This window comes from Euprymna scolopes, chromosome 31 (genome assembly GCF_053919585.1).
Source record: "Euprymna scolopes isolate OS-2025 chromosome 31, ASM5391958v1, whole genome shotgun sequence".
Classification (NCBI taxonomy): domain Eukaryota; kingdom Metazoa; phylum Mollusca; class Cephalopoda; order Sepiida; family Sepiolidae; genus Euprymna; species Euprymna scolopes.
The window spans coordinates 73,548,001-73,572,446 of NC_136512.1; the positions used below are offsets into that span (position 1 = coordinate 73,548,001).

Sequence of the window (24,446 nt, forward strand, 5' to 3'; positions counted from 1 at the left end):
AGCATGTAAAAGTAATTATTGTATGGTGTGGTATAAGATATGGTAGTTTTTTTTGTTTTTTTTTTTTAGTGTTTTGTTGTTTTTATTCTTTGTTGGAATTCCGAGTTCATTCAAGAGTATTACAAATTATTGTATTATTTTTAAAAATGTATAGTAACCATCAAATAAAGCATAATTTTAAATTTCTATTGTGCGTGCAGGTCTCTGTGCATGTGTGTTTGTGTGTGTGTGAGCACTAACCCTATTCAGGTTTACCAAGCTTCCTCCGAACGAGGAAGTTCCGGTAAATTTTCAGATTAGGTCCACCTCCACAATTTTCTTTTAAATGACGACTTTTATAGGTTTTCGGCCATGCTGAATACGAAAATCGCCTTGAAATTTTGCAGAAATAATTAGTTATCGAGATATAAAAAGTTGTATTATGCATTGTATTATTTGGCGGCCATCTTTGTTATGCGCATAGATTTGTTTATGGAGCGCACGCACATAAAAACGATGGCTGCCAAAAAATACAATGCATAATACAACTTTTTATATCTCGATAACTACTTATTTCTGCAAAATTTCAATGCGATTTCCGTATTAAACATAGTAGAAAACTTATAAAAGTCCTCATTTAAAAGAAAATTGCGGAGGTGGACCTAATCTAAAAAAAATACCGAAGTTTCTCCCATTTTAGTAATGAACAGGCTCAATGTTGCTTAACTTCGGTGATCCAACAGGAACCGGTGTGTTCACGTGATTATGCTGTATATAATTTCTATCGTGCAAAAATATTGTGTTACTATTAAAAGGAGATAAATTGTAGAAGCTTTTATGTTGTGAGTACCTGTGCGAGCGTAAAAAAAGAAAAAGAAAAATATGCATAGCTGCAGTAAGCAGGCTCGAACCTGTAACGCGAAACAGGAAAAGGATGCGAAAAAAGCAAATGCATAAGCCGCCTCACCCACGGCAACTTTATGACATCACGGGACTTTGAAGTAATGCCTTTTAAACGTACGTTGAGATCGCTAGGCGTGAATGACTTGCAAAAATGTTAACACAAAAATTGACCCTGCCTTGCAAAAAACGGTCCAGTTGATGGTCAAAGAACTAATGTTTTTCGCCAACTTTTGTATATTTGTTGTCCGAGAGATCAATCTTTTTGACGATACCAATTTTGTCAGTGTTCGTTGTATGTGTTGAAAGTTTTTGCAAGACATACAAACACGCATTCTGCTTTTTATATATTAGACTAGCAGGGGGGGGGGGGGTACCTAGCGATGCCCGGGTGTTTTGAGGTGTGTATGGTTTTGGGTAAATACAAACTCCCAGGGAGGAGGGGGGGGGTTAAAATTTAAAAAAAAAGTTTTGGTAGGTGAGTATGAGGATCGAACCCTTGAGGCAAAGTTGGAAATTAAAGTGTTAAAAAAAAAAAAAAAAAACGTGCGACGCTAACCACTGGACCACCGCGACATACAAAGGAACACGTTTGAATTTATTTATTTAACTATTGACAGGTGGCAACAATAAAAGTTAACTCTGCTGCTTCTATTTGACCTAATTATTGAGGTCAAATAGAACAGTTAACTTGCGTTTGACTGGTTTTTTCCCCAACATATGTTGGGGAGGGGGAAACCAGCTCCCCATTTTCCAGACTGATTAGCAACTGTCTGATATAAGAGGACTTTGTCCCACATTGATTAAAGCTGATTGCTTCTGGACGTTTCCCGGCACGATGCCGAGAACTGTATTAACTTTGAATTAGTTTCGCTTTTTATACGAAAAAGCCCAATCAACACGCAAGAAGCCAAAATAGCAATAATTTTGTAAAAGTCAATGTAAATAAATCTATAAATGCGCTTTCCTAAATCCTAGATATTATTATATAGAACCTATATAAACAGTTGTAAGCGATCGTAACGACCCCGGGAGCGTGTGCGAAGGAAGCCTTTGCGAGACATACATGAAATGGTCACACACATTTTGCCTTTTATATATATATAGATGAAATGAGTTTAAGGAGTCTAGCTTGTTTATGGTTAACAGAACGATCACGTAATAAATTGTAATTATCACATTGCATGGGATAAGATAGGCATGTTTTTTAGCATGTTTTGCTGCTTTTGGTTCCTCGACAAAAGAGGGTGGACCTGTAAATTCACCCTTGTCCGTTCGGCTGTCTGCACTTTCTTAAACAACTTTCAAAATACGTTCTGGAATTTTTAAAAATTTTGCATAAATATTGAACAGGATACGAGTAAAAAAAAATTTTGCATAAATATTGAACAGGATACGAGTAAAAAAAGTAACGGAACAGATTTTCCAGGAAAAATCCAATTGCCCCCCTTAGGGATGCTTTTTGGATTAAAATGACTAAAATTGACACTTGTGCTTATTAAAAAACATTGATGCCTTGGATTTTTATAAAACTTTCTGAAAAGTTGTAACTAACTGATTTCTATATAATTTTGCTTGTCTATACTTTGCGATAATTGTTGGGTGTGCCCCAGGGGCTCTTTTAGGGCTAATAAAAAACTCCATTTTTGGGACTATTTTACCATATTTGTCCAAAATTTTCTGTGTATGTCTATTTAGCAGTTTTGCATGGTGCTGAACTCAAATTTAAATATTTTAAGGCCTTGAGGACTCTTGGGGCTGGGGGGGGGGGGGGGCTTAGTCATTTATTTTTTTGCAGGGGGCACACTCGAATTTACATACGAGGGGCGTGCAATAAGTAATGCATCTGACCCACTTCCAGTTGTCTGATCTAGCTGAAATTTTGCATGTGCAATGATTTATATCTCTATGGGTTATGTGGCAAATTACAGCTCTGAACTAATTGTGGTTTCTGTTTTACAGGTGTTTGAACTGAGTCAGGTGTGAAATGGAGCCTGTTGAATGTCGAGCAGTGATCCGGTTTTTGTATTTGAAAGGACGCACACCACATGGGACTTGATAAAATGAATGAAACTTATGCTGATAATGCCCCATTATATGACCTTGTAAAACGCTGGCATCGTGAATTCAAACATGGCCGGAAATCTGTGGAAACAGCTCCCAGACCTGGTTGACCCCCCCCCCTTCTGCCATTAATGAGGCATCTGTCTCAAGTTGAGGCTGCCATTTTGGAAGATCGGTGCATTACTATCCGCCAAATAACCCAAGATGTCAAGATTAGTACAATTTGCATATGCATAAGGTGTCTGCCAGATGGATTCCCAGATTGCTCACACCATTCCAGAAGCGAAAACGTGTTGAGTGCTCAAGGATGAATTTGGAGATGTGCCAAGAAGATGAGTCAAAGTTTTTGAAAAGACTGATTACACAGGATGAAACCTGGGTCCATCACTATGATCCAGAGACCAAAGCCCAGTCAATGCAGTGGAAGCACTTGGACTCACCACCTCCAAAGAAGGCAAGGGTGCAGCCCTCCGCTGGCAAGGTCATGCTCACAGTTTTTTGGGACCAGGACGGAGTAGTGATGACAAATTTCCTGGCAAAGTGTATCACAATTACAGGAGGCTATTATGCTTCACTTTTGAGGAAATTAAGGGAAGCTATCAAAATCAAGAGGCGGGGCAACATCAGCAAAGGTACCTTCCTCCTGCAGGACAATGCTCCGGTCCACAACTCGCATGTCGCCAGATCAGAAGCATGAGCGTTTGGTTACTTGGTTATGAAATCTTTCCCATCCTCCCTACTCTTCTGACCTTGCACCCTGACTTTCACCTCTTCCCTGCCATTAAGTTGTTTTTGAAAGGAAAGCGTTTCTCAGATGATGCAGCCTTGATTTCTGAAGTCACATCGTGGTTGGAGGACCAACCTGGGGTGTTCTACAAAAGAGCTGCATCAAACTATGGGAGAAATGCATAACTCTGAGTGGTTCCTACGTAAAGAAAGACTAATAACTGTGTCAAGTTTCGTTGCTCTACTGCTATGGGAAGCTCCTCGTATGTTAAAGCCTAAAACTGCACCGTTTGGTTATTTTCACTAGGATTTGACATCCCCTGGGGACTTTGGGGGCTAAATGAGAGGGGGAGGGATGGTCAACTTTTTTCATTTTTTTTTTATGCCTCACTCACTGTGTACTCACCGGGGGGGGGGGGGGGTTCACTTGTTATTCTTTATAATATAATTTATATTGTTGCACTTTTTAGTTTATTTAGAGCAGTTTATTCGACCCTGCAAAATTGTGTTATAACAGGTCAATAATGAAAACTATAAACCATTAAAAATATAAACATTTAAAACCATAATAAAAATAAAAAATCTAAAATTACAAAACACTTAACAAAAATTAGTTTTCCTTAAGCAATCATTATTAAAAAAACATAAAAACGTTTATTTTGGGTTAAAAAAAAAAAAAGTGTAGTTTGCGAAGTGTTGAAACTAACATTTTTTTCTTCAAAAATTTTATTCATATTTGAATTTTATTTCTATTTTGTTATTTATAAAATGAAATTACTTTCAGTTTGTTTTATTTTTAAGTTTTTTTTCCCCCCTCCTACCTTTCAAGGAGACCTAAAAAGAAATGGCATTTCTACAGAATTGGGACGAGATTTTCGGAGTGGCCTCTAGGCCTTGATAAGTAGTGACCTTTCAAGTGAAAAATGAAGTATCTATGAAATACGTTACATTCTAGTGCATCCAAGAGGAAGACGGATGATGATATGAGCAGACACCATGCATCTCTGGACCAGGTATGTAAATTGCGTCAAGTCGAGATAGAAGCTCGTTATTGCAAACCCTGCCATGACTTGGGATTAGAACATTAAAACATAATAAATAATAATGGTACTTCTGCAGTTTACAAACCATGACATTTCTTAGGTAGGATTTTCAAATTAAATTTAATTCTTACAATATTTTTTGTTCATTAAATTGTTAGGTGAAAGTACACAATAGTTAAAATCATCACCACGTTAAGAATGGGTTTCTAAATAACATTATTATTTCAACATCTCTAAACTGCAGAAGTATCAAAATAATGATAATCTCTACTATTATATAAAAGGAACTTTGTGTGTGTGACTTCATTCCCTATGAACTCAGAAATGGCTGGATCGATTTTTATGAAAAAAAAAAATATTACATGAAAGTAATTTATGTGCCTGGCAGTGTTCTAAGATTTTCTATCGAAATGTTTTTGATAAGTATCGACAATCAAAATAATCCAATGAAACACACAAGCCGAAAAGTTAGATATAAAATCAACAGTAGGTTCTTTGATATAACACAGGCGCATTAAAAATGAACGTTTCTGTTTAGAGCACAAGTGAACCCTGATACTTGACTTCTGCATTTTAAACTTTAATTTAAGTCATTATACATAAAAATAATTTTATAAAATCATTACGTTCTCTATAGTACAATATAGACTACAATGTATTGAGGACTAAGTCACTGCGGGGAGGCATGTGAAGTTTCCTCCTGGGGGCTCCAACTGGAGCGGGAAACCAATGGATTTGATTGAAAAATGGACGATTTCGCCAAACGTGAAATATCTATTGATCATCATTCAATCCCGAGCAACATTAGGTCTCCCTGCTAGTACGTCTATATGATAATAATAATATAGAAATGAAGAGACCTACTTTTAATGATGCAATAAGAATATTATTAAGATAGGTGTCAGTTTATGAATTTTGGCATGAACTTAAAACAGACAGTGGGTCATGAATACGTCTATTGTACACTTGTTTAGTTTATATTTTATAGAGCTTTAAGATTTCCATTGAGAGTTTTATTACACTTCCACTCCATGGTTTCTTTGGTGCTTTGGGCCTCCAGGCATTGCTGAATTCCCCTCCCTTCTTCCCTCCCTAGAGCTAAGCAGTTTTACTTAACATAAAAATGAGGTACCAAAACAAAGACAACACAGAAATCTTAAGGTATTAAACTAGATAATTGACATGGTTCCCCACTGTCGCCATCCCCAAACAAAACTGAATAAAAAAAATAAAAATAAATAAATTAAAAAAAAATTATTTTTAAATGTGATTTTTTTTTTTTCTTTTTCGTAATTATTGGGTAACAAAATGTTCGCAGAGTAAAATAACAAAATCTGATGATCTCCAATATTAAATCTTTAAAATACGCGTCCCAGGGCAGGTAAAACGTTTGAAAAACTAAATCCTTATGCAACATAACCTGAGATTAATAGTCACTAACTGGTGACTAAATACTCACCAAAACTCCTAAATTGAGGCTTCATCAACAGATGTAAAAAAAGAAAGAAAAAAAAAAAAAAAAAAAAAAATGGGAGAAAAAGGAAAAGGGGGGAGAAAAAGGAAAAGGGGGGAGAAAAAGGAAAAGGGGGGAGAAAAAGGAAAAGGGGGGAGAAAAAGGAAAAGGGGGGAGAAAAAGGAAAAGGGGGGAGAAAAAGGAAAAGGGGGGAGAAAAAGGAAAAGGGGGGAGAAAAAGGAAAAGGGGGGAGAAAAAGGAAAAGGGGGGAGAAAAAGGAAAAGGGGGGAGAAAAAGGAAAAGGGGGAGAAAAAGGAAAGGGGGGAGAAAAAGGAAAAGGGGGGAGAAAAAGGAAAAGGGGGGAGAAAAAGGAAAAGGGGGGAGAAAAAGGAAAAGGGGGGAGAAAAAGGAAAAGGGGGGAGAAAAAGGAAAAGGGGGGAGAAAAAGGAAAAGGGGGGAGAAAAAGGAAAAGGGGGGAGAAAAAGGAAAAGGGGGGAGAAAAAGGAAAAGGGGGGAGAAAAAGGAAAAGGGGGGAGAAAAAGGAAAAGGGGGGAGAAAAAGGAAAAGGGGGGAGAAAAAGGAAAAGGGGGGGAGAAAAAGGAAAAGGGGGGGGAGAAAAAGGAAAAGGGGGGGAGAAAAAGGAAAAGGGGGGGAGAAAAAGGAAAAGAGGGGGAGAAAAAGGAAAAGGGGGGAGAAAAAGGAAAAGGGGGGAGAAAAAGGAAAAGGGGGGAGAAAAAGGAAAAGGGGGGAGAAAAAGGAAAAGGGGGGAGAAAAAGGAAAAGGGGGGAGAAAAAGGAAAAGAGGGGAGAAAAAGGAAAAGGGGGAAAAAGGAAAAGGGGGAAAAGGGAAAAGGGGGGAGGAAAAGGGTGAAAAAGGAAAAGGGGGGAAAGGAAACGGGGGGGGAGGAAAAGGGGCAAAAAAACGAAAGAGGGGCAAAAAACGAAAGAGGGGCAAAAAACGAAAGAGGGGCAAAAAACGAAAGAGGGGCAAAAAACGAAAGAGGGGCAAAAAACGAAAGAGGGGCAAAAAACGAAAGAGGGGCAAAAAACGAAAGAGGGGCAAAAAACGAAAGAGGGGCAAAAAACGAAAGAGGGGCAAAAAACGAAAGAGGGGCAAAAAACGAAAGAGGGGCAAAAAACGAAAGAGGGGCAAAAAACGAAAGAGGGGCAAAAAACGAAAGAGGGGCAAAAAACGAAAGAGGGGCAAAAAACGAAAGAGGGGCAAAAAACGAAAGAGGGGCAAAAAACGAAAGAGGGGCAAAAAACGAAAGAGGGGCAAAAAACGAAAGAGGGGCAAAAAACGAAAGAGAGGCAAAAAACGAAAGAGAGGCAAAAAACGAAAGAGAGGCAAAAAACAAAAAAGAGGGGCAAAAAAAGAAAAAGAGGGGAAAAAAAGAAAAAGAGGGGAAAAAAAGAAAAAGAGGGGAAAAAAAGAAAAAGAGGGGAAAAAAAGAAAAAGAGGGGAAAAAAGAAAAAGAGGGGAAAAAAGAAAAAGAGGGGAAAAAAAGAAAAAGATGGGCAAAAAAAGAGGGCAAAAACGAAAAACCATAGGAGGGATATTGATCTTAAAAATAATGATTTATGATGAAACCAATGTATTCAATGATTGTGCATAAATTGAAACCTGTAATAAGAGAGACTTTTTAGGGCCACACTGGAACCTATCTTGTTCCATGCTTCTGACACAGACAAAGAAGCCAGAAGGATCATTTGGCAGCACATACAGATGTTACACATTTCTTTGGACATCAGCTGGCGGAAACGCACAAACGAGAAATGCCAACATGGACACCGTCCTCCTGTATCACTTGCTGGTCACTTCTGGAATAGCAATCAGAACATGAATGCCCTCCTCTCATATAATCCAGTAAATGGCAAAAGATCAGTTTGAAGATTTCATCACACCTGGATTGAAGAATTTGTAGAAGACGTTGTGTGGTATCTAGCGGACCTACCAAGAGAGATGGAACAAGTCAGGAAAATCAAGTACACGTACCTGCCATCAGTTGAGAAAAGAGTGTTGGACAGGTGGAAGGAATGGGTAGTGTAAGTTTATTAACTGCTACTCCATAGGCGACCCCAAGAGCATCAATGCCCTTGTATGGGGTTTCTCCAGTCAGAAGCTCCCATAACACTACACCATAACTGAAAAAAAAAAAAAAAATATATATATATATATATATTTAAAGAGATGAAAATAATATTTCATACATTACTTTTATCACAACCAGATATCAACATCATATTCAGTTTAATAGCGGTTTTACATGCTGGTGTCCATTGGACAGCTTTAAGAAGTCTACTTTCAAACAAACCTATCTGATCAGATTATTATTCCTGTTTTTCTAGAGTCCATCTTTATCACTTTCTTGCAAGTTTTTTTTTTTTTTTTTTTGTGAATTGAATCTGCTCCCAAACAAATCCACATTTATTAACACAAAAACCCTCATCCATTCTTTCAACGTGGCCATACCATCAAAGTCTCCTGTTCTATACACATCTTCCCACAACGTCCATATTTAATCTTCTTCAGAGATCAGAATTTAACCTGTCTTTAAGACTAAAAGTACACATCAATCTTATATCATTTCTCATGCAACACATATCCTCAACCCTGACTGGTCAAGTTTCACTTCGATACATCACACTACCTACACATGCCGTCATAATCTTTCCTTGGTCAATAGTGCTAATGCTTTGCTTGTTAGTAATGACAGAAATTTCCTGAATCCACTTCATCCACTTCTAACTCTTGCAATCACATTAACACCTGCTATTCCCTGCATCTCACCAAGACAACAAAACTTTTGAACAACCTTAATAACTTTGTCATCCAAACATACTTTCTCTATATCAGTGTTCTCATCCACCTCCATTGTATTAAACTCTGTAATCATCGTTGCCGCAGTCACCCTGGGTCGGTTGGGCTGGCTCTTTCCAACAAGTTTGCCATATCTCAAACTTGCTCACCAGGCATGATTATTCAAGGTTACTTTTGTTATGAGTGCAAGCTATTCGCGATTCCAGCAATTGACTAAAAAAGTTGAGGACTCAGAATTAGTTCAGCATCCTGCTTCATTGTCCTGAGCCAAGTTTGGAGTTAACTATTGCAACGTTTCTTCCAACCTGGTGATGGTGCTGGTTCAAGGACTTTCTGAGCAGGGTGTGACTGAACCAATGAAGACATCTGGAAAGGAGAGATTTTTGAAGGGGGTGGATCTTGCATTGTTGGGGATAAACTGTTGCTCGTGAAAACTGACGATGTTGTGTAGGCGGTGAAGGTCGGATACCTCCAGTTTGTGTAGGTTACTTATCCACGCCGGCAAAGTCTTGCAGCCGTAAAGAAGAATGGTGTGGATGATGGCCTGGTATATTCTGCCTTTGGTGTTCAGCCTTATTTTTTAAACTTCTTGTACAAGAACCGTTCTTCAGCTTTCAACCTACCAGTAATTCCACTGCTAATATACACACTGCTTGCTAACACATACACAAAAAAAATTTAAAAAAAAAAAAAAAAAAAAAAAAATCGATTTGCACCCAACTCATTTTTCAATAAGCAACAGAACTTGCCTTTTTTGAGGTTGGGGAGTGGGGTGCCTTCCCAACACTGTCATGAACTCAAGAATTTTCATCCATTTGTTCAATGTGACCAGTTGAGCAGAGATTACAAAGATTACCTAGTGATGAATGCCATCTTCAGCGTCAATGACTAATGTCAAGAAAGTTCACTCAGCCATGGCTTTAACAACATCTCAGGAAGAGACCTTTCATAACATTCTTCCAAGTCTTTAACTCAATTAGACCTTTCATTGTTTGACAGGCGAGCACTAAATCATCAGCTTTCTTAAGATAAACAACTTAACCGTATTGTAAGATATCAAAATTGGGTCATGGTGTCAGTATCCAAATAAGCAATTTTGGATTGGGATCATTTCAATAATACACTCAGCACAAAGGTTCTACACAAATAAAAAAAAACATACATAAAGATTAAATGTGGACAGTATATGGAGATGAGTGCACAACAGGAGACACTGATGGTATGGCCACGTTGAAAGAATGGATGAGAGTGGATCAGTAAATCTAGAACAATTGAAGTAGCAGGCTCAGTTCACCAGGAAAATTTGTGAGGAAATGATAAAAATTAGATTTTAGAGACAGGGGATAAATAAAGACCTGGCCAGAGATAGGTTAGTTTGGAAGCCAATTTTTTAAAGCCATTCAACACATGGTAGCGTGTAAAACAAATGCTAAACGGAATATGATTATTATTGTTATAATGATGCAATTAAATATTAAACTTTGTCAGTATCATCAAAAAATGTTTACTTTTGATAAAAATATTGGTAATATTGGATTTCATGGGTTAAATAGCCAAGATGGCCGACCAACACTGACATCACATGGAAACTTAAAATTGCGAAATGTGAATATAGGAACAAAAAGCATTTTAATAGTTTTTGACATTAAAAAAAAAAAAAAAAAGAAATGGCATTTTTTTTGTGTCTTCTCTTTTTCAAACAATTTTTTTACTGAAATCTTTTGCATTTAACAAGAATTTGAATAAAAGAAAACTAAACAGCAAATGAAAATGTTGTGACTACATGTTTTTATTAAATGGGTCCATCATGAGGTTAGTTCATTTGTATCAATGAAAATTTTGGAGAAATATTATTTTAATTATTTTAAATTTTAAGATTAACATTTATTTAAAAAAAAAAAAAAAAAAAAAAAATGTAGTCGCAACTTCTTTTTTTTTTAACTTTAGAAATAGAAATAAGACGAGATAAAATGAGATAAAATGAAATAACAAACGAATGTGTAATTATTTCAAAATAATTATTTCATTTACAAATTAGAATTTAAAATGTCTGAAAAAGAGAAGACAAAAAAAAAAAATTGGATTTTCTTTTTTTTTGTCAAAAACTATTAAAACGCATTTTGTTCTTATTTCACAATTTAAAGTTTCTACATGATGTAACCATCGGTCGGCCATCTTGACTATTCAATCTATGAAAGGCCATATTGCCAATATTGGGGGGGGGGAAGGTTAAAAATCATAATCTAAGGAATGTTCAACTTTCAGAGGTAAAAATTGGTACCATTCAATTTGTGTAATGAGACCTGAAAAACAAAAAATTTATGTCAATCAAAGTCCACAGTCACCTGCCGGGGAGGGGGGGGGATCATCTGTGAATTTAATACTCCCTTGACACTTCCACCTTTGGAGTAAGCTGGTTCAACCAACCCAGAGTGAATGCCGTACAACACCAAATCAAGGTAATTCTGCCTAATTTATTTATACTGCAATGACATTTTTCTTCTCTATTTCGTCATCTGATTTTTAGAAATATTTAGACTACGACTTTTGAATACGTCAAATATCACCCTTCGCCCCATTTTAAATTTATTCTCAGCTCATCTGATTTACTTTTTTAGAATGAGACAAAAATAAATTTATTAAGTTGAATTCACAGAACCATGAAAAAAACACGCCCATCCTCTTTAAAAGCTATAAATAATATACATTTCATATAGTGTGAGAGCCTGTTTCAAACTATGTAAAAATTCCTTATCTTTAACAGAAATAATATACAGTGCCACCAAAAAGAAAGTCTGCACTTGTCATTTTTTCAAAAACCACAAATTTAAGCTTATCTAAATGTAACTGTTTAAACAACCTATACCTCATTTGATTTGCATTTTATTCCCCTATAATTTTACCTGTTCATATCTTACTTTTATTTGAAGTATCCTAGTGTTCACGGCAACTTAAAAAATAACTTCAAATCGAGAAGACAAAAAGAAACTCTGCAGCAACAAATGAGCTTAAAACCAGCTTAAAATACCCACATTTAAGCATCTCTAATCATAATTGTTATTGTTCCTAGGTTATACAACGTAACATTTAGTCCATATACCTCGAGTCTTTCTTAGTGATGGTCAGGAGCTCGTTAATTTCCACCTTTCTGGTTTATCCAATCGAGAAATCAGCCACAGATTGAAATGTGATAAAAAAAATGGTATGAATGACAGTGGAAAAGCACCAAAACACCGACAGTGTTCGTGAAATCTGGTCGTCCTAGAATTAGTTTTTACAGGGAAGACAATGCTATCAAGATCCATAGCCTCAGAAACAGATTTGAAATAGCTCCCCAAATCCAACAACAAAAAAGTGCTCTCTCTTTTCTGAAGGGATTTAATTTGCAAGGCTGTGTTGCAAGATGCAAGCCAATGATTTATGTAAACAGAAAGCGCCATCTGGATTTTGTCAGATGCAATGAAGATCAAGACTTTTCATACTGGTCAAAAGTGATTTTTAGTGACAAAAGCAAGTTCAATAGGTTAGGCAGTGATAGTAGGCAGTACGTCTGTTGAAAGAAGGATGAAGAATTTAATCGTAGGTGCACAGTTTCAACACTGCAAGGTGATGGAGGTTTTTGTGTGGGGCGTTATTAGTGTCAATGGTCCAGGGCCTATAGATCGCTTGCAAGGTCGAATTAATTTGATGTTAATATGTTGACTGAGCATTTTCTACCCTACTTTGGCCGGAATTTGGATGATAATCTCATTTTCATGCAGGATAATGCTCCCATTCACACAGCTGGCAATGTCAAGCGGTTCCTTGGAAGAGCATAATATTCGGTGTCTAAATTTGCCTGCACAATCTCCAGACCTCAATTCTATCGAAAACGTATGGCATTACATCAAACAACAGCTACGCAATGATAAAATTTTAAATCTAGAAGAACTTTAGACAAAAATTAAAGAGAAGTGGGATGCCCTTTCATCAGAGTATTGCCGCCAACAACTTCAAGAGAATGCCCAAAAATTTTCAGACTGTCAAATTGCAGAAGGGCTATGCTACTAAATAATAACTGGTTCATTGTGTTCCTATTGTATTTGTGTTGCATTAATGTTCTAAAGTTATATTCAAATAACACATTTCCATTGTGCAGAGATTTTTTACCTTCGATTTGAAGTTATTTTTTTTAAACTGACGTGAACACTAGGATACTACAATTAAAAGTCAAATATGAACAGGTAAAATCATAGAAGAAAAAAAAGGCGGATCAAATAAGGTATAGGTTTTTCAAACAGTTACATTCAATTTAGCTTAAATTTGTAGTTTTTGAAAAAAATGACAAGTGCGGACTTTCTTTTTGGCGGCACTGTATATAAGATAAAGAGTAAAGTTATACAATTTTATATTATCAAGTCAATATGGGTTACTGAAATTATTTTCTCTTAAATGGGTAGGACTTTGTTTTTTATCCAGATAAGTTTATCTTACCATAGAAAATTTATTTTTCAGCTTAATTTTTTTGCTATATATATATATATATATATATATATATATATATATATATATATATATATATACTAGCTGTAGCCATGCATTGCTGTTGCTCTGTCTGGTTAATGCAAGTATTGGATTGATTTATATCACGACACATACGCACATACACTTTGCTAATAATCAGAAATTGACAGTTTTAAGGCTTCAAAATCACACAGGATATTTTAAACAGAAGTCTTTAAAATGTCAATTTATCTATAAATATAAAAGCGAAAATGTATGTATGTATGTGTGTTTGCTTTTTCTGTGTGTCTACAAAAGGCTTTTTTCAGAGAAGCGGTCGCTCGCTTCACAACTTTTTAAAACTTTTTATATCATATATAAATCGTAATATCTTACAGTTAACAACGAAGCTCGCCTGTCTATTTAATTTGCTCGATTTCAGGAAGATAAATATTCAACATTTGTCGCTCGCCACATGTGGATTAGTCTTTTTCCTATAACATCTTGGGGGGGAAAAAAAGCGTTCAGCAGTAAATGAAATCCCGCAGCTAAACTTGACCTCATTAACTCATTAAAACGGGCACCTGCTAAATCCAAGTAATTAAATAAATTCAAACGTGTTTCCGTTAGCATGTCGCGGTGGGGCAATGGTTAACGGCGGACGTTTTTTTTTTTTCACACTTTAATTTACAACTTTGCATCAAGGGTTCAGGTTCGATCCTCATACTTACTTTTTTTTTTAACCCCCACCCCCGGAGTTTCCACACACACCTCCAAACACCCGAGCAATTCCGGGTACCCCTCGCTAGTTTAGAATATATAAAAAAAAAAAATGTGTTAGAAAATATTTAATAACATCTACGATTTATTGATACAGGAAAGATTTATTTAGCGTAAAAAAATTTTAGTCAATCATACTGTAGAAAAAAAGATTTTAATTTTAGTTAATCGTACTATTAAAAAATAAATTTTTGGCTCATAAACATGTGTAGATATGTCGCAAAACATTTAGTAACAACATCTATGATTTATATAAACAAAAAAGATTTAGCATGGTAACCTAAATGTATAAAAACAATTAAAATCTATGATATAATTAATGTAAAATTAAAAGAATTTTTGGCTTATAAACATCTCTCGATGTGTTGCAAAACATTTTTTATTAATAAAATCTACAATCTATGTGAATGTTCTGAACGTGCAAGCAAAGACGAAAAAGATGCTATGTATATTTTTTTATTTTACTTGTACATGCGTGTCATTAATTAAGGGTAACAGTATTTAAGTGTCTGTGTATGAGCAGTTAATATGTATGTACTTGGTTTTTTTTTTTCTCTTATCATTAATGTCTCCTGTAAAGAGACACCATGTTGGCGAATTTTTTAAGTGTTTGTTTATGTAGGCAATATATTCATTCCAGAATAAAAGGATGTTAGGTCTCAACCAATCAGATTAACTGGACTATGGCTGGGGAGATATTATTTATTAGTCGGAAAAAGGAAAACTAATGGTATGTTTATGATCAAGTTACAAAGGGTGAAACCCCATATATGTCAAAAGTGCAGAATTCCTCCCGGTAGGAGGATTTCATATTTAGAGGGGAAAAATAGGAACTACTACTTCTAAAGATAGTTGCGATTGTGATGATGTTGCTCTTAGGATGAAATGCAGAATTTTATTATAACAGCTAAATGTGTCTAAAATGGTGTCATAAAGTTACATAAAATAGTGGTTAATAGTCTAAACATAATAAATCTGTATGTGGCATCTGTTGTAGCAAACCTACAGGACTTTGGTCAAGAGGGGAATTTCTGCAATCAAAATATTATATAGGAGATATATTACTGTTGTCTGCTGGTTGAATGTTTTCCACCTGACCTATAGTACTTCAGGAGCAGGGGGAAGGATTTCAATATGTGATGGGAGGGGGTTCTCTAACTTTCTGGCACAAAGCTACAGTCTGGTCTCCTCCTGAGATGTTGCTAGGGGCTGTACATGGCGGAGTGAATTTGTGGTGACTTAATCATCAAGTAATTCCAAATGGCTTTAATTGCTACCTGACCCGCTTTTCTTTCTCTGCTTTGAGATTTGCTCTCTTCATCAAGTAGGTTTTCATAGGAACGTGTGAACTCCAACCAAAGCAAAATGGTTTTAAACTTCAAAAAGTAACACATACATGTGAAAATAATAAGCCAACACAAAGTTAGAAACTCTTATAAAGAATACAGTCAAAAGCTTGACACATGGAGACAACTTCACTAACAGCATTTGAAGACACCCAAGAACATTGTTTAGCAACACCCCTCGTGCTTTTTCTGGGCCGAAGGAAACAGGTTACAAATGTATTCAATGACTCACATACCAGCATTTTTCATTTTGCATACACACATTCTTAAATACAAATAAAAATTAGGTCCATAGAAATGAGCAGCTACATCTACACACGCAGTAACAAGAACAAAGTAAACCAACACACATACACAATGCCACACTGTCAAATATTCACACTGAACATTTTAACTTCTGATTAAGTGCTGAAGTGCCTTTACGAAACATGTTTGCAAAACAAACATCTACTGAAAGTAACTTTTATATTCTTATATTTTATAAAACTTTGCTTTTCTCAATTTTTGCATTTACAAAACTTGGTTTTAAGTAGCACTTACTACCTGGCGACCCTCCTATTCTTTTAATGTTCCATTTTATTATGCACTAGCAGGGGTACCCGGCGTTGCCCGGGTGTTTAAGGTGTGTGTGGTGGGGAGGTGGGTGTAAAATTAAAACAAAGCGAAGTAATAACCCTGTTTAAATATTTAAAAAAAAAATTAAAAAAATAAAAAAAAACTGTTAAAACTTCTAAAAAAAAATATCGGAGGAAAACAAACAATTAAAAAAACGAACATCATGCAATAAATACAGTCCGGCGGTGCCCGGGTATTTGAAAAAAAAAAGTTTGGGTGAGGGAGGTATGCTCGAACCCCAATCCTTGAGGCGAAAGTGAAAAAAAAGCGTGATGACTTCACTAAAAAGTGAATTAGGCCAAACATCAATCCCACAGTCAAGTTTGTTTTGGTTTTGTTTCACCAAGATGTTGGGTTGAAAATCAGCTCCCCATAAAAAAAATGGGGGTGTCTAAATGAAAGCAATTGTCTGATATGACGGTTTCTACCGCATTGATCAAAAGTTGATTGCTTTCTGGACGTTCCGGCACGAAAGCCGAGAACACGTACCGTTTCAGTTTCACTTTATACTAAAACGCTGAACAAACAGGCGACACAGCGAAATAGTGCGATTTTCATAAAAGTCGATGTAAATAAATCTAGACGCAACGCGTGTTCACAAATCCTTGATATTATCATTCAGACAGTATATAATAAGTTTTAAGAAATAGTACCCTCCCCCCAAGAAGCCCGGCGAAAAAAGCCTTTGCCAGACATACATAAAATGTGCACACACATTTTCGCTTTTATATTTATAGATAGATGTATGTTCTTACGGAAAAAACTGAAAAGATTTCATTTGTTTGTTTTATTTTATTCCTTACGGAAACACAGAAATCGGTAAATTTTTACCATGTAATTCAGCGTCGTTTAATACCTTAAAAAAAAAAAAAAATGAAGATCTACTGCCCCCCCCTCTAAATTCCACAATTTACACTTTTTTCGCGTTAATTTCATCGATTACAAACTTAATTTTCTAAGTAAAAAGGTAACTTTATACGTGACCTAGCGACGTTTAACTCCTAAGAAAAAAAAAAAAACGGAGATCTTTTTTTCCAGCCTAACACATTTAAACAGCCTTTATAAATATGAGAAAAGAAATTTAAAAAAAAAAAATTTTTTTAAAAACATGTTGAGTGGGGGGGATCACTTTTCTATATAAATTTAACGTAAAATGAGCACCCACTTTTTGGCCACCAAGCGTTCAATGAGACATGGCACCTCTAGCATTTTTTTTTAAAGTTTGGCGATTGAGGGCGGGGGGATAATATTGGAAACATAAAATAACGATAAATTTAATCATTTTTTATGAGGTCATTCTCTACTTTCACCTAACAATTTAATAAACAAAACAAAGCCCAAAATTCATTTGGGGGGGGGGGTACATTAGAAACATAAAACGACAACTAAAAGCCCCCCCCCAGAAAGCAAATCTAAAATTTCTTTCATTTACAAAAAAAAAAAAAAAAAAAAAGTGCCCTTACAAAAAAATAAGGTAAATGTGTAGTTTAGCGACGTAAATTATTTGACAGACAAAAAAAATTATAAAAACGATTTATTTTTATATAAAACATTAGACCCAAAGAACAAAAAAAAAATAATTTTTTTATGTTTTTTTTATCATATTTTATTGGACGCCTTACACGGTTAAAATTTGGCCTTTTTTACGTTTGGCAGATTGTTTTTTTTTTAAGGCCAAATTTAGCCTTTTTACGCTCTTTCATTACAAAAAAAATATGACTGCCAAAAACAGTTCATGAAAGAGATTAAAAGGGCCAAATTTTAAAAGCAATATAGCGGCCTCGAATAATAATTATAAATGATAAAAAAATAATAAAAATGAATTTTTTTTTTTTTTTTGCATCATTTCAGCCTTAGGGTCTAACAATGTGTTTTATATCAAAATAGTTTTTATATTTTTTTTTGTCTAGTAAATAATTTATGCCGCTAAACTACACATTTACCAAAATAAAAAATAAATGCACACATTAATGTTTATAAACGTTTTTTAGGTTCACAAAATCGTGAGTTTTATTAGGGCAATGATCCCTTCTGCCGAGATATCTGGTGGAGAGGGTAGCAGATAGTTCTTTTTTAGGGCGATTACATTTACATGTTTTTATCCATTCTTTTATTTTTGAAATTGTTGTGGGGGTACCCATGATGAAAATGATTAGTATAGCAGGCATGTTTCAAACGGACCTTCATGTCAACCCAGGTAATGCCGGGTACTCATGCTAGTATATACATATTTATGTTTAAAAGAAGTTAAAAACTTTCTGCTAAATCCTCCACATGGCAAAAAAAAAAAAAATTGATTTGGACAAAGTATGGATTTTTTTTTTTATTTCATCAATGTTTGATTAAACCTGGAGGAACTATTTTTTTTTCTTTTAGTTGAAACGATATAATTTATTACATTAAAAATAACATTCAAACTATTTATGGATACTTTATGCTCATGGAAATTTTTGTATAGATATCCATAAACTCAACCACAGGCTCCCTAAAATGCCAAAAGGCCCAAACCACAGGCTCCCTAAAATGCCAAAAGGCCCAAACCACAGGCTCCCTAAAATGCCAAAAGGCCCAAACCACAGGCTCCCTAAAATGCCAAAAGGCCCAAACCACAGGCTCCCTAAAATGCCAAAAGGCCCAAACCACAGGCTCCCTAAAATGCCAAAAGGCCCAAACCATAGGCTCCCTAAAATGCCAAAAGGCCCAAACCACAGGCTCCCTAAAATGCCAAAAGGCCCAAACCACAGGCTCCCTAAAATGCCAAAAGGCCCAAACCACAGGCTCCCTAAAATGCCAAAAGGCCCAAACCACAGGCTCCCTAAAAAAACATCTGGCATCAATTGAAATGAATGGCTCTCGTCTTCAGGAGGCCTCAAGTTTTGACAAGCTTCTGGGCTTGACCATTACTCCTGATCTGAAATGGAACATGTACATCAAATCTGTTGCCAAGGCTGCTGGAAAAATGGTGGGATCTTTCTATCGATCCAGTAGATATCTCACTGCTGATGCAATTCTCTATCTATATAAGAGTCAGGTACGTCCAAGGATGGAATACTGTTGCCACATCTGGGCAGGAGCTGCTAGAAAGAACTTGTCCTGCCTTGATAGAGTTCAAAATAGACTTCGTAGCCTCGTAGGAGATGTCCTTTTCTCTTCCCTGCAACCTCTATCTCACAGAAGAGATGTTGCGAGTTTGTCTCTTATGTATCGTTATTTTTATGGAAAGTGTTTGACTGAGCTTCTGTCTATGGACCCCCTCGCCAAACTTTCACAAGAGACACTCGTTTAGCTGAAAACACTATCAATAATTCCCCCCACTCTTTATCTGTGTCTAAACCTGAACGTAGATTCCACGAACAAAGCTTCTTTCTTAGAACTGCACGCCTGTGGAATTGTTTTCTGTTTTCCTGCTTTCCGGCTGACTACAATATGGTTGTCTTCAAGTCTAACGTAAACAAGTTCTTGATGAGCCGTTCCATATAAGTTAACAAATTTACCGAATTTTCATTACTAATGATTACTATATTGTCCAATTTCTACTGTACACTCTTTAACCCTTATCCTCGAGTGGCCTCTTGGCCTTGATAATGTGGTGATGCCTGTGCAAAAAAAAAAAAAAAAAAAAAAAAAAAAAAAAAAAAAAAAAAAGCCAAAAGGCCCAAACCACAGATTCCCTAAAACGCCAAAAGGCCCAAAGGTTCAAATCACGGATTTTCCCTATGAAGAAGGCCCCTTGATTTCTGAAAACTTTGACTAAAGTAAAATTAAACAAAAAGTAAAAGTTAGTGTCCCCAATTATGCTTAGTTAAATAGAGCTGAGCAGGAAAAGATAACGAAATACCAAGTTTTTGTGTACAACATGAAAAGAAACTGGAATCTTGGGAAGATCACAATCATTCCACTAATTATAGGTGCAACCAGATTCCCGAAAAAGAATTTCAAAAACAGTCTCGCAAATATACCTGGTGAACGAAGTGCAAGAGAGATTTAAATGCCAAAAGCCCTGGAAACTGTAGTCCTTAAAATTTCACTGGTGTATCAAGTTAAGGTTTTAAATAATATTCTCTTCATCTGTCAACTTTAAGTTTATAAATAGTTTGTTTTGTTTTGTTTTTTGTCGATCTGTTACACTAGTTTCAAATTACATTTTTAAATGCTAGAAGAGTTTTCTGGATTTTTTTTTCTTCTCCAAAATTTACAAAAAAAAAAAAAAAAAAAAAAAAATATTCAAACTTTTTTCTTTTTTTAAATAAAATTCAAGAAACAAACAGCTGTAAATCGGATTATAAATAAACACAAAGAAATAAGCCTTGTAGATTGCACCACCCAAAGAATAAAACGAGGAGGGGGGGCGTGAAAATTGGGGAGGAGTAGTACGAGTTCCTTGTTTTGCACTGCTGCCTTTTCAAAAAAAAAAAAAAATTTGTCAGGCTCAGGAAAAAAAAAAAAACTAAAGTCAACTCTTCAAAATGCCACCGAAACTAGTTTTGCTGGCAAATACAAAACTTGTAGTTCTAAGTCTCGCTTACAATTGTGGCATTTAACGAAACAGAATAGAAATAAAATAACACCCTCCATTGTGCTGTTAGGTGAAAGAGAGCATCCATGTGTGGAGATGCCAAGAAAAAAAACAGTGATGGGCAAAGAGTTTTCTTGAAATCATTTATTATAAAATTAGCCTGATTAAATATTAAAAATAACAGTATTCAAAGCCCAAATAAGATCTTCTCACTATGAGTAACCCACATTGGCTCATACGAGGAATGGTGCACGAAGTAACAGCATGAAGTTGGATACTCCACCAGACTAGGTGAATTCTTGTTCTGGAATCCAGTAAAACAAAGAGACCACAAGAAAGATATACTATAACATATTTAAAAGACCAATTGGACAAAGGAAAATTATGTTCTCAACTTCTTAACTAATCCAATATTTGAGGAGAAAAGGAGAATTTTAATGGAATATCTGAATGTCTATGTATCCTGTACAGAGATAAAGTATTTTCCCCATGAAGAAGGCCCCTTGATTTCTGAAAACTTTGACTAAAGTAAAATTAAACAAAAAGTAAAAGTTAGTGTCCCCAATTATGCTTAGTTAAACAGAGCTGAGCAGGAAAAGATAATGAAATACCAAGTTTTTGTGTACAACATGAAAAGAAACTGGAATCTTGGGAAGATCACAATCATTCCACTAATTATAGGTGCAACCAGATTCCCGAAAAAGAATTTCAAAAACAGTCTTGCAAATATACCTGGTGAACGAAGTGCAAGAGAGATTTAAACAATTGTATTTAAAAGGACAGTTAAAATTTCGAAACAATCTCTCGGTCGGAATGTATGAGATAGCGAGTGAATGCCTGGCATCCGTCAGGATGCTCCATCTGCTCAGCGAAAGTCGGCGGTTGATGTCATGTTCCAAGCAAAGTCGAGTGGTCATTTAGTTATACCGGGTTCAAATTCTGCTCAAGTAGCACAATTTTTTTTTTTTTTTTTTTTTTCATTTATTTATTTATTAACACAAACACGAGTGTGTGAATGAAAGGGAAAACCTAAAATAGATAAATGGTAATCAACATTTCATCCCTATTTCAGGGGACTTCATCAGGATCGAGTTAAAAAATGCTGCGGAAACAGGTTACAGACTACATGCGAATGAAAAATGAAGGAACTTTATGTTCCTTCTTACTCTGGAAAAGAACTTACAAAAAATGGTTACATGTCAATATATATTTTACGTACTTACCTCCAAACATCACTGTTTTTGGAGAATTTTGAGACCTTAATAACCTCCGGCGCCATCCATGCATAGGTACCCGCTGTGCTCATCCTGGTTGTTTTACAGACTTCTCGTGCCAGACCAAAGTCCGTGATCTTCAGAGTCTTATCATACAAGATGTTTTCGCAAATTTTTTCCTTTAACAAAACTGAAAAAAAAAAAAAAAAAATCTTAATGAGCTTTCGAGAAAAAAACAAAATTCAAAAACTGTTGTAAACTAATAATTTATATTATAAATACAAATATGAAAAAGTTTATAACTAAGTGAGAAATGCAAGAGATAATTATTTGTGGGGTAACCTGATTGTAATGCATATGGGAAACGGTCCTGCTGTATTAGTACAGCTATCCATGTTTTTTAACGTTATCAGAAGAGATGTAATACTAATTTGAATGGCTAACACACAAGGGGTTATCAGCACAAGTGAAAAATACAATAGTCATAAGTTGAGTAATTGGTTTGTAATATACACGCGGGAGAGGGGAGTTTGACTGTTTGTATTTCCGTGTACTCCTTGGGGCTAGCATTGTTGATACTGATATCCTCCTGAGAATAATTCATCGTATAACGAAGGGGGTGTTAGTACTTTTAACCATGTTTGAAGTTACTACAGACTGCAAAAGATGGTGCACTTTTTTTTTTCTTAATGTTTTTTTAAGATGAGGGTTGATAATTTTTTGAACAACTGTTCCTATCTTTGTTATATTCATAACTAGTGTACATCCTCTGTACAAAATAACGGGGGGGGGGAGATTATACTTCACCAGTGTTCGCATTCAAGAAAAATTTTTTCACAAATAATCAATTATAATAAACAGAACAACTCATAGAAATCTATTTATATTCTTTTTTCATTTTAATATACTTTCATAGAAATGTTTGTTATGTCAAAAAAAAAAACCTATTTTCTTTACGTCACAAGTGTCACGCTCATACATGAATTCCATAGCTAATATAACATACTGACCCAACGGGTCACGGGTAATCCAATATATGTGTGTATAATAAATATATATATATATACACACACACACACACAGGTAGGTAGCCAAATTGAATACTGAAATGCTCATATGTTTAGTTCTTTGGGACGAAACTACATGAAAATTTTCAGGGTTTTTTTTTTTTTTTTTTTTTTTGAAAATTATAATACTATTCTATAGTTAAAATTTTATTTGGTAAAAAAGAACCTATATTTTTAATCCAATAAAATATGCCCAAATTTGCCTACACTTGTATATATAAATATATAGTGTCCTGGCAGGCCAGCTTCAGTTTTGCTGCTTTATGATGAATTTTGCATAGTTTTGTTTTTGTTTTTGTTTTTTTTTGCTTGATTGTCACCTCTGTGGCCTTGCTAGGCCACTACGATTCATCTTTCATCCCTTTTTTAAAAGATGGAATCACCCGATCGTTGAAAACACAATACAAGCAAGCAAGGCCTATAGAGTTTTATAATTATATAGATATGTCATTAAAGAGTTTTATAATTATATAGATATGTCATTAAAGAGTTTTATAATTATATAGATATGTCATTAAAGAGTGAAGGAGGTTTCAGCCACCGTAACCTTCGACCGCCTTCAAGAGCATCTTTTTAAACTTAGATTCGAATTTTATTGATGTTTCTGTGGAATCTCTACCAAATTTTTTTAACTGAAGTCTTTCTTTAATCTATGGGGTAGATTATTTGCATTCTGTAACTGTAGAAGTGTCTTTTTCTTTTTCTTTTTTTGTAAAATCTAATTGCTTTTGCTTTTTTTTTTTTTCACTCAACTTCTTTAATAACCTCCGCAATTTAATTAACTTTTTCTTTTTTACCATTTTATCATTAATCAGTTTACATAATCATGAAATCGAGCACATGCATTTATTTTATCCAAATCTACTCACGGTTTGATATTATGCTCACCAGGCCATTAGTTACTGATGATATATGATACTGAACCAACCATCAGTGCATTTTTGCAAACAGTCAACAAGTCTATAAAACAGTTTTAATGACATCTGTTTGAGTAAAAATTGGAATCACAATTTAATTAACCCTTTCTTGCTTCAGGTTAATTAGTTTTGAAAAAAAAGATAAATAAAAATTTATTTAAAAAAAAAAAAAAAAAAAAAAAGTAAAGTTTCACTTAAAATTAGCTAGATTAAAATGAAAGCTGACGGGGGGGGGGGGGGGGGGGGCATTATCCACATCATAATATTCCACGTATGGCATAATCACGTTGATACACCGGTTCCGATTAAATCACCAAAGTTTAAGCAACATTGAGCCTGGTCAGTACTAGATGGGTGACCATTTAGGAATACCAGGCGCTATATGTAGGAGGACGTCGACATCTCTCTGCAAGAACTGCTTAAAAACAAAACGTAGTCATCTCCCCTGACCGGAATATACATGCAACTGGGGGGGGGGGGCCTTGTGAATTGATATTCCCATGAAACTTTCTCCTTCAGGAGAA

The 24,446-nt window shown here is 35.3% G+C and overlaps 1 protein-coding gene across 1 annotated transcript in view; it reads right to left on the reverse strand.

Moving 5' to 3' along the window:
- LOC145255818 (mitogen-activated protein kinase kinase kinase 10-like) overlaps positions 1-24,446 on the reverse strand; it is a 281,349-nt gene that overhangs the window by 50,910 nt on the left and 205,993 nt on the right. The window contains exons 2-3 of the mRNA XM_080114523.1: positions 21,948-22,128; positions 8,161-8,309 (exon numbers count right to left, since the gene is read on the reverse strand). Coding sequence (XP_079970649.1) covers positions 8,161-8,309; positions 21,948-22,128 — 330 coding nt within the window. The remainder of the gene's footprint in view (positions 1-8,160; positions 8,310-21,947; positions 22,129-24,446) is intronic.